Source organism: Engraulis encrasicolus, chromosome 5 (assembly GCF_034702125.1).
Source record: "Engraulis encrasicolus isolate BLACKSEA-1 chromosome 5, IST_EnEncr_1.0, whole genome shotgun sequence".
NCBI lineage: Eukaryota > Metazoa > Chordata > Actinopteri > Clupeiformes > Engraulidae > Engraulis > Engraulis encrasicolus.
The window spans coordinates 51,600,953-51,614,836 of NC_085861.1; the positions used below are offsets into that span (position 1 = coordinate 51,600,953).

At 42.6% G+C, this 13,884-nt stretch overlaps 1 protein-coding gene across 1 annotated transcript; it reads left to right on the forward strand.

The window, feature by feature from the left end:
* The first annotated feature begins 913 nt into the window (after positions 1-913).
* Positions 914-12,160, forward strand: tcaim (T cell activation inhibitor, mitochondrial). Its single transcript, XM_063198328.1, has 12 exons — positions 914-1,597; positions 2,660-2,792; positions 5,230-5,380; positions 5,622-5,895; positions 6,067-6,189; positions 6,537-6,634; positions 8,447-8,538; positions 9,349-9,438; positions 10,512-10,564; positions 10,728-10,817; positions 11,220-11,351; positions 11,843-12,160. The coding sequence occupies exons 1-12, from the start codon at positions 1,563-1,565 to the stop codon at positions 12,066-12,068; spliced, it is 1,497 nt and encodes a 498-aa protein (XP_063054398.1). The 5' UTR covers positions 914-1,562; the 3' UTR covers positions 12,069-12,160.
* The last annotated feature ends 1,724 nt before the right edge of the window (positions 12,161-13,884 follow it).

Below are 13,884 nucleotides of genomic sequence, written 5' to 3' on the forward strand. Positions count from 1 at the left end.
TTAAAATTAATTAATTAATTAAAATTGTGCATTTAACTACTTTCTAGTTGCATTACTTTGTATGACTAACTACTTTGTGTTCGCATCACTCTTCTTTTTTGTGGTATTTTTGTTTTATTTTTTAGGAGGGTGGTCTGTCAGCCTCAGTTGACAGTAATGTAGGCTAATGCACTGTGTTTGGTTGTTGCACAAATTGTTTTGAGAAATTACTAAATTGGATTAGATGTCTTGGGAAATCGATTGACAACAGCTGTGTAGCACCCATCACACCCTTTGAAGGTCAGTGGTAGGTTACAGCTGTTGCATTAATGCAGTAATGTGAGGCATTGAAGTGGTATAAACTATTGCCTTATGCCATGCTGCTCACACACACAATACATGGTCACCTAATGGGGTAGCAGTCACAGACATAATAGGCCTACAGTAGCCTATCATGTAGGGCCTAGGCCTACTGTATGACCATGGCCATCCACACAACATCAATCTCTCATTTTTAGCATACCTTGCACTACTACAACAAATGTAGGCTATACATGCACCATAGCCTATGTTAAGTTTCACCATTAAGTGAAGCAGTGCAGCACCCGCTGAGTGAATTGAGTGTGATGATAGACCAATCCATATTTCCAATTATTTTGGTATTAGCCTACTAAAGTAAAGGCTAACACCGTACATGTTTAATTCAGTGGGCCTAATAAGTCTTTTGTAATGTAGGCCTAAGGGTTTACTTTGAAATGATAGTAACATGCAGGCTACAGTCTGTGAGTAACTTGCCTAACACTGGTTATTCTGTTATTCTCTAACTTGTCAGCAGATGGCCCCAGACGTCCAGCGGAATCCTCTTCCGGTCTAACCATCAATTGCATTGGTTATCCATTGCTCTAGTCTAGACTGGTGGTTCGATAAGGATACATCGCATGGAAATGTTGTGAAGCGGCAGGCGTTTGTAGTAGTAATGTTGTATTAGTGTTTGAGGTCGAAACTTTATGTTCTGATTCTAAAACAATATACAGCTATCTTTTTTTAAGTGCCACATAAGCTACAATATCATTTAGCCTACTGGTATAGGTTGATATGTTTTTGTGGTTTGTTTACGTGGGAAGCCATCATCTTTCACCAGCTTAAGATTTGAAATATCTGAGGCTACGTGGTTAGCCAGCCAGACCTGGCAGAATCGCTGCTACATTGTTCTAAACGCTACTGTTTGGGACATCACCCATTTTTGAACTGTATGTCTACATTGCTTCATAATTTAGTTAATAACATTAAACGTTATTGTGGCTGAAGGACAGCAATGTCACAGCTATTAGCATAGGCTACAGTATCCCAAGCTCAGTGATCTTGAAAATACGTGCGTGACATGGGCATGTAACGGTGACCTATTTTCCGACTGGTTCGGTCTTGAACTTTCTGCCAGTCCACTTTACGCGTAGAACTAGCCCTATCCCATGGAACCTATTACTCGAACAGTTGATTACGCTGACACTGGATCAGTATTTTTACACAGCGGTTTAATGCACCTGTGGATGGCACGCTAGTGCTGAACAAAACTGCCGTGCGTAATGTCGGTGACTTCCATGCTACGTTGCGCCGCAAGGTAGGCAACGCCTGTGGCCTATGAATAGTTATTCTTTACCGAGTGGGTCAGGCATTAGTGGATGTTTGTTACGGAGCCCGTCATGTTCATATTCATAAATGCCCTATGTTAGATCCCATTTTTGTGTTCCCCCTGGCAATACATTATGATATCCACCTGATTCGTGTCCCTTCCCAAATACCTCCCATGCCAAGCCCAAGATTTTATTGAGCTCCATCCAATAATCAAGTAGGCCTATTAGGGAATTCAACAATTTCAGTCAAAAATCAATATCAACATGACTCTTCCTGCTGGGCACCTTAGGCTACCTAAATTTGACAGTTTGGAGCTTGCATGTTTTGTTTCTCAATTCAGGAGCTTCGATAGTTTTAGTCGATATTAGAAGTGACTCAGACCAGCTCCTCTCCACCTGACAAAGGAGTTGGGCTACAGACCCGAAGTTATTACATGGTGGTTACATGTTTAAAGTGAGACATTGACGTGTACCTGCTCTTCACTGTCAGAGCAACGTGTGACCACGACTTTCACAGTTCACATCTTGAAATGTGACTCCTGTATTGTGTAGAGAGGGCTGTAGTCTAGAGATAGGGCCTACTGTAACTCCCCCTAGCCTTCCTATCATCACTAGAAACTGATGAAGCTCCCTAGCCCCTTAATGCGCGCCGTACCTCCAGTGGCACGCTGTAGTCATTGAAATATAGCGTTACAATACTATGACACAACACAGGCCCTTTAGTAATGCACCACAACTTGGTCATTACCATACTGGTAACAACAAATGTATAAAGCCACGTCTTAAGGGGTTAATGGAAGGTAGATTATGTCATTTTTCAATACATTTGAATTTCTGCTGTCCGTTCACATATGTTATACTTTTCATGTGCTGTTTTACCACCACCACCACCCATTTCTACTCATTATGCCATAATAGCAGTTATAATAATAATAATAATAATAATAATAATAATAATAATAATAATAATAGATCATCATTTAGGCCTATGGTGCGATATTAGGCTACACTTGATTTTCTCTGTTTTTGACTCTGTTTTGTATTTGAAGGTTGCAACACAAATGTGCTGCTGCAGTTCTAATGCAGAAGAGACATCTCTCGGGTGCAGAGGCCATTAATGCTTTGCGGCCCTTCTACTTTGCTGTACATCCAGACTTCTTTGGTCAGCATCCTCGGGAGAGGGTGAGTATAATGGTAGTTGCCTCTATAGGGTCATTTCACGTGAAATCAGACGCTTTGGGACCCGACCGATCCGGATTTCAATCATACTTGGTGTGCCTTTTTAGTAGCAAGGTAGCACCCCAGAACTGCATTGGTTTGAATCTGACACTAATATTAAGGGAGAAACAGACTAGGAAAGGTTCACATTTTAGGGTAGGACACTATACATTCAGCCTTGAATATATCAGTCAGTGTTAGTCACAAAAAGATGCCTGTGGTATTGTTTGAAAGCTCTTTTCTAGCTCTACATATTACACAATCAGCTTGGAATACAACAACTCTCAGAATATGAATTATGATAAATTGAAAAATTAAAAATTGAATATCTAAAAAAACTATATTTTAAAATGGCCAGTTCCTTGTCCAAACGTAGCCGGCAATGTCATTAGCAACACCTCAAATGCTGGTGTTCGGTTCTTTATTCATTTCAGAGAGAATTTGACTCACAAATATGGCATCATACAGACCACTTACTAATAATATGGTAATACCATAGTAACATCACATGACAAAACAAAAACAAAACAAAAATGGTCAGTTTCCATGGTCCCAGGTTTCAGAAACTAAGGCAGATGTCCATTTATACACACCAAATGATGATATGTGAATGTTTGAACATTCCTTCTCTGTGTACCTGTGTCATCTTCCCTTTACCGTACTTTAAAGAGATAATCAATGGCTACACTCTCATTTTGTACTCTACCAGTGCATTTGAAGCAGCAACTGTGTCTTTTGTAGATAATGTATAAAGTACGTCCCGTTGCAGTTACAGGTTCCACTACCAGAAGCACATCCTGATGATCCATGACAAGTCTATCTGGTCTGAAGGGAAAAGTGAAGGATGGAGATGGTCCATGAGGATGCAGGAAGTTCAGTTTCACCTCTCCAGTGCTCAGCATACATTCCTCAACACATGCTAGCCACCAGTTGCCATCATATACAGCTACAACATACCCTTTGATGCTTGAAAATGTAACACATTCCTTTACTGAGCTCACTCTTTCAACTCCTTCTCTGAATGCGGAAAATGGCCTAATGTCAATTGACAATGGGCAGAAGCTGTGTAGTTTTTGAGTACCTGGAATAGTTCTTGCCGATTCAAACCTCTTCAACAGGTTCTCAGCTTCATGATGGTGCATCTCTCTCAAGAACATCCATTGCCAGTTTGCCACAACAGAGATGTACCATCATGAAGCATGAGAACCTTGTTGAAAAGGTTGGAATCTGCAAGAACTATTCCAGGTACTCAAAAACTACACAGCTTCTGCCCATTGTCAATGGACACAGTGGAAGTTAGGCCATTTTCAGCATTCAGAGAAGGCAGATTTGAAAGAGTGAGCTCAGTAAAGAAATGTGTTACATTTTCAAGCATCAAAGGGTATGTTGTAGCTGTATATGATGGCAACTGGTGGCTAGCATGTGTTGAGGAATGTATGCTGAGCACTGGAGAGGTGAAACTGAACTTCCTGCATCCTCATGGACCATCTCCATCCTTCACTTTTCCCTTCAGACCAGATAGACTTGTCATGGATCATCAGGATGTGCTTCTGGTAGTGGAACCTGTAACTGCAACGGGACGTACTTATACATTATCTACAAAAGACACAGCTGCTGCTTCAAATGCACTGGTAGAGTACAAAATGAGAGTGTAGCCATTGATTATCTCTTTAAAGTACGGTAAAGGGAAGATGACACAGGTACACAGAGAAGGAATGTTCAAACATTCACATATCATCATTTGGTGTGTATAAATGGACATCTGCCTTAGTTTCTGAAACCTGGGACCATGGAAACTGACCATTTTTTTTTTGTTTTTGTTTTGTCATGTGATGCTACTATGGTATTACCATATTATTAGTAAGTGGTCTGTATGATGCCATATTTGTGAGTCAAATTCTCTCTGAAATGAATAAAGAACCGAACACCAGCATTTGAGGTGTTGCTAATGACATTGCCGGCTACGTTTGGACAAGGAACTGGCTATTTTAAAATATAGGTTTTTTAGATATTCAATTTTTAATTTTTCAATTTATCATAATTCATATTCTGAGAGTTGTTGTGTTCCACGCTGATTGTGTAATATGTAGAGCCAGAAAAGAGCTTTCAAACAATACCACAGGCATCTTTTTGTGACTAACACTGACTGATATATTCAAGGCTGAATGTATAGTGTCCTACCCTCACATGTGAACCTTTCCTAGTCTGTTTCTCCCTTAATATTAGTGTCAGATTCAAACCAATGCAGTTGTGGGGTGCTACCATGCTACTAAAAAGGCACACCAAGTATGATTGAAATCCGGGTCGGTCGGGTCCCAAAGTGTCTGATTTCACATGAAATGACCCTATACGTAAATGTCTTGAAATAGTGCAATATTGTTTACTTGCCATTTTACTTTAGGAAGTAAATGAAAACTCATTGAAAAGACTGAACGGCTACTTGGAAAATCTTCAAAAGCCCGGGGCTCGTTCTGTGAAACCAACAAAACTTACTTTTTACGTTCGGGACACCAAGGCAAAAACAGACATGGAACAAGAGCTCCTACCCTCAGGTACCATTATTCCTCCTTGATGTCCTGATTAATGAGTGTTGACTGGTGAAATAGTGTTAAGGCTTCAAAATGATGCCCGATTCCTTACAATGAAAACCGGCATCATCAACCAAGCCAGACACAAAAATCACGGAAAAAAGTAGACACAAGAAACCCCATAACTTACACACATTACGAAACACATCATTATTGTTATGTTTATTATTATTGCTATTGTTGATATTATTATTATATTTCCAAGGGTTTCGCACAGTGAGCTTCACACTGCAGACAAAGGATGTGCTCAGCACGGTGCTGGATGTCCTGCAGTCTTGCAGTCTGTCCATGGAGCACATGCAGGGTCTGAAGGCCAGCAGCGCCCGGCGCAGCAGGACCAGCGCTGGCCCAGAGGTCCCCGCGGGAGCAACCCCCTTCTACAGGCCCATCAAGTGGGACAAGAGCTACTACAGCTTCACCGGCTTCAGAGACCCAGAAGAGGAGCTTCAGCATGCCAAAACAGTTGAACCTAGTCTGAGGTACGCACTGCGTTACTAGAGGACTGACAAAGTAAATTGATTTCATTGTTCGTCAATGACTGGCTGCTGATGTTAGCAGTACTGTTAGGCTATACATACGCAATACAAAAGTCCCGTTGAGTTCAAACATGTGCACACTATCTCAAAAGTGTGTCTGTCTGTGCCCTTCAGTCTGTGGCTGAGGACCAACGAGTCGGAAGCCAGTCAGAAGCAGAAGGCGAGTCAGCTGCGCAGAGATGAGCTGGAGAGGCTCAAGACCGAACTGTGCGAGAAACTCTGCCTCACAGACATCAGGTGACAAAACCATTCGCTACAGTACAAGCCAAAGAGCGTAGAGTGTTTCTGAAGTTTTTTTTAAAAATAAACGGCCCCTGGACCTCATCATAACCCTCCCAATGCCTCCTTCAACTCATCATAAGCCTGCCAACACCCACCTTAGTATTAATAAATAAAATGCAATAATGCTCCCCCCAATGGCAACTAAGCACCATCTCCTCTCAGCTGTGTCCTTTTCAACACCCCCCCCAGAGCTCCCCGACGCCCCTTGGGGGGCTGTAGAGCCCCTGTTGAGAAAGATAGTCAGAAGCAGGAGTCTTTTAGGTTCTCATTAGTGAGTGTGATGTGTGTTTTCTGTTCTGCAGGTGGCAGCGTACCTGGGGAATGGCCCACCGCTGCAGCCAGCTCCAGAGTCTGAGCCGCCTCGCCCTGCAGAGTCCAGAGGCTCTCCACAACCTCAGGGGTGAGCTAACATGCAACAAGGCAAACATGACTAGTAACCGCAGAAATACACCAGCGGCGATGCGATTCATTCAAGCGACAAAGTGTAGCAGCAAGCGATACAAGCGATTGAGGAGACAAGAGTATGTCCGTACAGGCAGATGTATGTCAATACAGTCATTGGCTGTCGCGGCTTGTCGCCGAACCGGGTCATAGAAAGTTGAAAAGATTTCAACTTCAAATTGTCGCGCTCGTCGCGCAAATCGCTCTAGTCTCCAGAATCGCCTTTGTCTCTCGACTCAATACAAAGTCAATTACTTCCGTCGCTCGACTCGCTCAGATCGCCGCTGGTGTATTTCTGCGGTAATGCTTGCCTGATTATCATCAATTTTCAAATCTTGTACCAAGATGAGCAAGGTGACCAAGAAGATAATGAATATCATTTCCCAAATGGCCTGGTTAACCCGCCTCCCTCGGTTTGCTACTGGTCGAGGCCAGAAAAGGCTGTGCCAAAGTTTAAACCAAACATTTTCTTTGTCCCAAGACAACATCTCCGCTTAAACCACGTCACTGCCTTGAACACGCCTCTACCCAGGGCCGTTGAAACTGCTCAAAGTTGATTGCTTCCCAAGAAAATTGGGTGGAGCTCCCGATTTGTCTTGCTCCTGGCCTGACTAGAGGCAAGGTGTCGTGTCACTAGGAGGGCGTGTCCTGGCTAGCCTAATGCACCATTCTATACATGCGGCCACTGTCAAGTCAAGTCTACTTTATTGTCAGTTTCTTCATACTGAATGCACAGGTCAGACAAGCAAATTTAAATTGTGTTTCCCTCCATCCCATACAAAAGACATGGACATACAGTACACAGGACTGACATTTAACAAGACACACATTAAAGTGCAAGAAGGGTCAATGTAACTAGTAAGAAGTACTGTAAGTTTGCATCTTGAGGGGAGCTAGATTAAAATTCAGCCTGGGACATTCCTCAAGCCTACCCCATATCTCCCACTGACTTATGACAAGCCAATCGATCATCAAGTATTGATGTTGCACACCATCATACTTATTAACCTACTTATTGTCCCATTTAGCAACATGCATTGAGACAAAATATATGCATGGCATTACCAAGTCATATAACAAATGTAAAGGATGGATTTATGAATGACGATGAAATGAAAGTCAAACCCCCCCCCTCCGGTGGGTCAGGTGAAATGGTGTATGGTAGCTAAACACAAACTGAATGGACCACAAGGACATTTGACAGAAAGTCAGTTTCTATTCACCATTCGGTTAGTATTTTCTCTGAGGCTCTGTTAATCTCAGATCAAGACTGTACATTGATGATTTACATTGAACTTGCACAGCGCATTTTTGAAAGAGTGTATCTGTGCTTGTGAATGAAAGAAACACTGTACCAAAGAAGGTAGATCTAACAAGAAGCGTCATTTTGTTTCTTTTCCGGTATCCACTTTATGTCGGGTGAACGCCTCTTTAGGAGACCTTCGGTTAGGAGACCTTCGGAGTCCTGAGGTTGAGAATAAAAGTCCCCTTAGTGCTGTAGATGGCAGTAGCGCACGTCTTGTGCAAACACCTCAAAAAGAGAAGAAGAAGGAGGGGACAACGCCCACTTAGGAGACCCAACTTGAGCACACGCTTTTGCATTGAGTGGGCGTGTTTTGCGTTATCTTGCTCTTATCCAGTATTTTTGACTGTACTATGTGCGCATGTGAAAAGTTTCTGTCTCTAAAAGATGAGGCCTAGGCCAGCGATTCCCAACCAGGGGGGCAGTTTCCCCTCTCTGATTGGTCTTTTTCACTGTTGTTCCAACCAGGCCACACAATACTGTACAGTGACCAGTCAGGGATGAACGCCTCAGGACACGTGATGTTGGGAACCACTGACGTCCACCACCACTGGACTAAGGTAAGGCTGCAGAGTGCAGACAGACCCTCACTATTGCCAAATGTGATCTTTTCATGAATATTTACTGAGTAATAAACTAATATTTACTAGTATGACCAAAGCACAGTAAGTTTTGCAGCTAAAAATATCTATTCCTGGAAATCCAAAATGGCGGACAATGGAGAAGATCCAACTTTTCATGTCGGAAAAGTGACATTTTCCCAGTCATAATTAATATTTAGAATTTGATGGGATTTGGGATTGGGCAGCATGCATTCTGGAAATAAACTGCTAAAAATATTATACAGTGCACCTTTAATATAACCCCACCAGTTGTCATGCTTGCTGCCCCTCTATAACCTTTTAAGACCATAATGACAACTCTCAAGCTATAACAAAACTGAGTGTGAACTAGGTTTTGTATCTGACTTCTGCATATTCTCACTGTGTGTTTGCATATGTGCGTGCGTGTATGCGTGTATGTGTGTATGTGTGTGTCCTTCCATGCACCCAAAGGCGCACCCACTCTACAACACAATCATCCAACAAAAGAGTGTGTTCAGCTGGAGGCTGAGAGCACTGAAATTCAGGACTGACAGACTGGGGAAATCATTTGTCCCTAGAGCCATGCAACTCTATAATTTGTCCATTAAGGACAAAGAGAAACTCCTGGACTTTTCTGCATGATCACCTCATTTATTTTTTATTAATTTTTTTTTTATATATATTTTTTACTTCTCTTTTTGATCTACAGAGCAAACTGGAAAAAGAATTTCCCCTTGGGGATAAATAAAGTTTAATCTAATCTAATCTAATCTAATCTAATCTAAGGTCTTTGAGAGGCTCCCGAGCTACAGGAGTCTTTACCAGCAGACTGAGTGGCTGAAAGAACGCATCAGCCTGCTGCTGGGTGGTGTGCAGGTCAGTAGCCTTAAAGCCCAGTTTATGGTCAACAGGCATGCACCCTCATGTGACCCAAAATGGCGTCAAAACCTCCAGCGTAAACTCAAAAAAGTTGATGCTACACAAGGGGTGCGTTCCAATATGCGACCTTGCGTCCTCCACTTGTGCTTGTGGCCTCGTACCAGGAAGTAATATGTCATGATGATATCACTGACAACAGCATTATATTTCAATATCTCGCTAAAGCTCAATTGTAAAGTCATTTTCTCATTTGCAAACTGGATGGTGAATGAAGAATAGTCCCCAAAAAGTTGTTTTGGCTAGGCTGACAGTGGGGAAACTAATTTGTTTTCCTCACGGAGGAGGGGCCAGAAGGCGGGGCGAGGCCACAAGCACAAGTGGAGGAATGCAAGGTAGCATATTGGAATGTACCCAAGGTTGCGCACCAGATATTTTTTTCTGACTAGGCGTGTGTCGACAGAGCAGCAACCAGGAAATAGAGATGCTGCAGCAGGAGATGAGAAGCAAGACTAGATACAGCTACTAGACCACAGGAGGAACCCTATGGTTGCAGATAGAGTGTTGCCATCTAGCCTGATTATCATCGGCTTTCAACTTTCTTCGAGACTTGGTCTGACCAAGAGCATAACAATTAATGTTTTCCAAACAGCGTGGTTCACCCGCCTCCCAATGTTTGCTACTGGTTGAGTGGTGTCCAACAACGTGGGTGGAGTTCCCAATTTTTCTGGAGATCAGAAAACGATATTTACATTGCTCTTGGCCTGACTAGAAGCAAAGCCGAAGGTGTTGTGTCACTAGGAGGGTGTGGCCTGGCTAGTTGCAGTCATACACCCATCCAAAAAGACAGCATTTTGTTACTCTTTATCCTAGAAACCAGGGAAAAGGCTGCGCTAGGCATAGAGCACTTTTATTAATTATTTAGTCATCAGTCAGCACTAAGAAAAATACCTTTTGGGGGAGGTCTGCTCCAACCCTAATGTTTTATACTTTTGTTTACTCTGTAAGTGTCCTTACATGTGCAATGGCGGCAATACATTGAAAAATCTTTTCTACTCACCACTCTGGTGCAGGTCATCCACGTGGAGCATCTGGGCCCTGTGCTGCCCCTGGAGGACCACTACAGGTATCTACACTAGCTCCTGACTTATTGGTTTTTTTTAGGATTTGTTTGCATTTTTATCCATTTATTTATGGTTTGTTTGTTTGTTTATATATTTGATTGATTGATTCTGTTTTACCTGTTTATCTCTGTTCCTCATGTTATTTGTATGTATGTGTGGCTACAGCACCCTGAACCACTTCCACAAGCGGCTGGTGCCCCACCGCCTCGCCCTGCACCCCCGCAGCCTGCGGGGCCTCAGCATGACCCTGGAGAGGTCAGGCAAAACATTTGAAAAAGTATTATTTATTATTATTTGTGTTGGAGGATTTTAACATTTATTTGGAGAGGATAGTGACGATGAAGGTGGGAAAGGTAGTGGGAGAGGGATGGGGATTCATCCTACAGTAAATCTAAATGTGCTGAAATGCTACTGTTATAGTATATACAAACCGCTTAAGCTTAACTGTACACTGAAAATATAACACTATGCAACCTTTTAGAGATAAATAATCATCCTAACGACCTACAATTACAATAATGCAATAATATAATATTTTTTGTGAAAATAAATAGTCTTTTACATGTTGTATGTCAAACACCACATGCTTTGCTTTCATGCTGGCAGTGTTGTTTGTTCACCCTGCACACTCTTCTCCTTTCTGTCCTGTGTGTTCAGTGGGCGATCCAGCATTAGTCTGCACGAGATGGGTCACTTTATAATCCCGGCCGCGTGTGACCCCAGCCAGCTCCGCAACTTCCTCCAGACACAAGCTAATGAGGCTCGACAGCGCCTGAGACGAAGGGACCAGTAAGTCTCATCCACTTTCCTCACCAGAACACGTCAGTTGTCTGCTTGCAGTGAAGGAGCTGAAAGTGTTTAGAGGTGTACCGTATTGTGCAGAGAACCTCATGAATACGTTTGCAGCCCATAATCACTTTTATTGATGCTTTTTATTGATTAATATACTGTAATGTGACCTTTGTTGTGAAGTTGTGTTTTTTTTCCTCATGTGTTGTCCACTTGGTACTAGAGATTTGTGTGTGTGTGTGTGTGTGTGTGTGTGTGTGTGTCTGTCTAGAGGCAGATGTGTGTGTGTGTGTTCAGGAGCTTGTGTGGTATATGTGTGTGTGTGTGTGTGTGTGTGTGTGTGTGTGTGTGTGTTGCTCTCGAGTCTAGAGGCAGATGAGGAGGTGGTTCAGGAGGCTTGTGTGATATTTTTATATCTCCTGTTGCCATTTCTGTGTGTGTGTGTGTGCGTGTGTGTGTGCATGCGTGCGTGCGTGCCTGTTGCTCTCTAGGCTGGAGGCTGATGAGGAGGAGGTGGTGGAGGAGTGCTTGCGGAGCCTGTCCCTGGCGGGGCTGTCCAAGGAGCCCAGCGTGTCCATGGGCCAGATGATCCCCTGCTGCCGGCGGCTCCTGGAGGAGCGCTTCCCCCTGCTGCAGGGTCTGCGCCTCCGCATAGCGCACTTCTACTCCGTCATGCAGGACGGGGACCTCTGCATACCCTGGGACTGGAAGGGCTAATTCATGTTGCTTTTACAAGCACACATACACATCCGCACGTGCACACACAGACTGGAAGGCTTAAACAGCTTTTTATACACACACAGACACACAGACACACAGACACACAGGCACACACGTACATACACACACACACACACACACACACACACACACACACACACACACACACACACACACACACACACACACACACACACACACACACACACACACACACACACACACAGTGACAGATTGTACCGGTAAGCACTTTATGCAGGCGACTGATTGTGAGTTGCAACAGAAGAAGGAAAACGTGTACACAGAAAAAGTGAAGTACTGATGACAAAAGCTTTTTTATACTGTATACAGTATTTGAAGTGTCAGCATTGGAATAACTTGGGTGAAATTCAGTGTGTGAGTACTGGATTTATCACTTACATTCAGCACTTATGCTGGTAGGTCAGTCTCCAGTGGGGACAGGGTTTTTTTTTTTTTTTGAAAGAGCTATCCAGCTAACTCCCACAATGAAGGCTCGTTAATGCTGCATTGAAAATACACTTTTATGTTTAGAAAAATATATGGAAGATAGAAACCAAATGCTGTAAAATATTACTGTGAGTGTACAATCGGTACAAAAATAACCATGTTTAGTGGTAAACTGATATTGGTGGCAGACTGGGGTTAAAATACTGTAGGTCAAGTATTCATCTCCTTATATACGGTAGGAGCACAATTTCAAGAAGTGAGTCCAGAGTGAACTGAACAGAATGGTTATTCCTTGAGACTAATAATCACTATTTCTTTCATTGATGCTGCCTTCACTTTTCATTTAGTTGTCTGACACCTACGTCATATGTGAAGCTTAATAAAGGTAGAGTGTGTATTTTTAAGTAGCTTATTTCCAGAGTTTATGCTGCCCATTCACAAATCTCATCTATTTCATGACTTATGTACATCCACCCTCAGTTTCTAAGTCTTCATCATGGCTTGGTTATTTACACGTTTCATAAATGAGTAGGTGGCTCTTTCCCAGCACCATTTTTGAATCAATAGTTATAGATATAGATATCTTTATAGATATCTTTGGATGCAAAACCACACTGATTCAGTTGTGAAACTGAAAAGAGAACATTCTGGCAGCATAAATATTGCAAAGTTAACTACTGTGTTAAACTTGTGACTTTTTTCCGCACATCTTAGCTGGCAGTTGCTCAGGAGATAAGCCATGGGTCACTGATCAGGCACTTTGAAAAAAAAAATCCCACACACGGACCATTTCGCTGGTTTGTTTAATACACAATGTTTGTGTAAAATGTACCTCATGGCGATCTAGGGTGGAAATGTTGTATGTTAAAGAAAACGGCAAAAATTGTCAGTGTGTTAACTTATTTGTTTTCAAAGTGTCTGAAAAATGAACTACTAAATTTACATACTCGCCTTCAGCTTTGGTCCTGTAGTTTTGAAAAGGTGCTTTGAGTCCAGGAGGGGGAGCTGTGGTTCCAGGGAATGGCGGCCTCAGCAGCAGTTGGCATGTCTGGTTTTCTCATGTTTCGTGCCTTTGAGAGTCCTTTGCTAGTTGTGGATTCTTTCCTGGGGTTTCCATCTACATTTCGAATGTGAATCCATGGTCTTGCGAACCCCTTGCCAACTAAACGACAGTAGAGCATGAGAAAAATGAACGAACTGAACATGTAAAGGGAATGAAGGAATACCAGAAGAATATTTCTGTAAATGTTTTTTTTTCAGTGAATGACATGAAATATATGTATGCTGATTTGTTCAACCAGCAGTTGTTCAGAGTTCAGCCTATGCCATTATTTGTGTCTCTTGT

Coding starts and splice junctions, on each gene's coding strand:
- tcaim (XM_063198328.1), top strand. CDS start 1,563: ATGTCGGTGACTTCCATGCTACGTTGCGCCGCAAG. Junction 6,635..8,446: donor GGCTCTCCACAACCTCAGGG/GTGAGCTAACAT, acceptor TGTTCCAACCAG/GCCACACAATACTGTACAGT. Junction 10,818..11,219: donor CTCAGCATGACCCTGGAGAG/GTCAGGCAAAAC, acceptor CTGTGTGTTCAG/TGGGCGATCCAGCATTAGTC.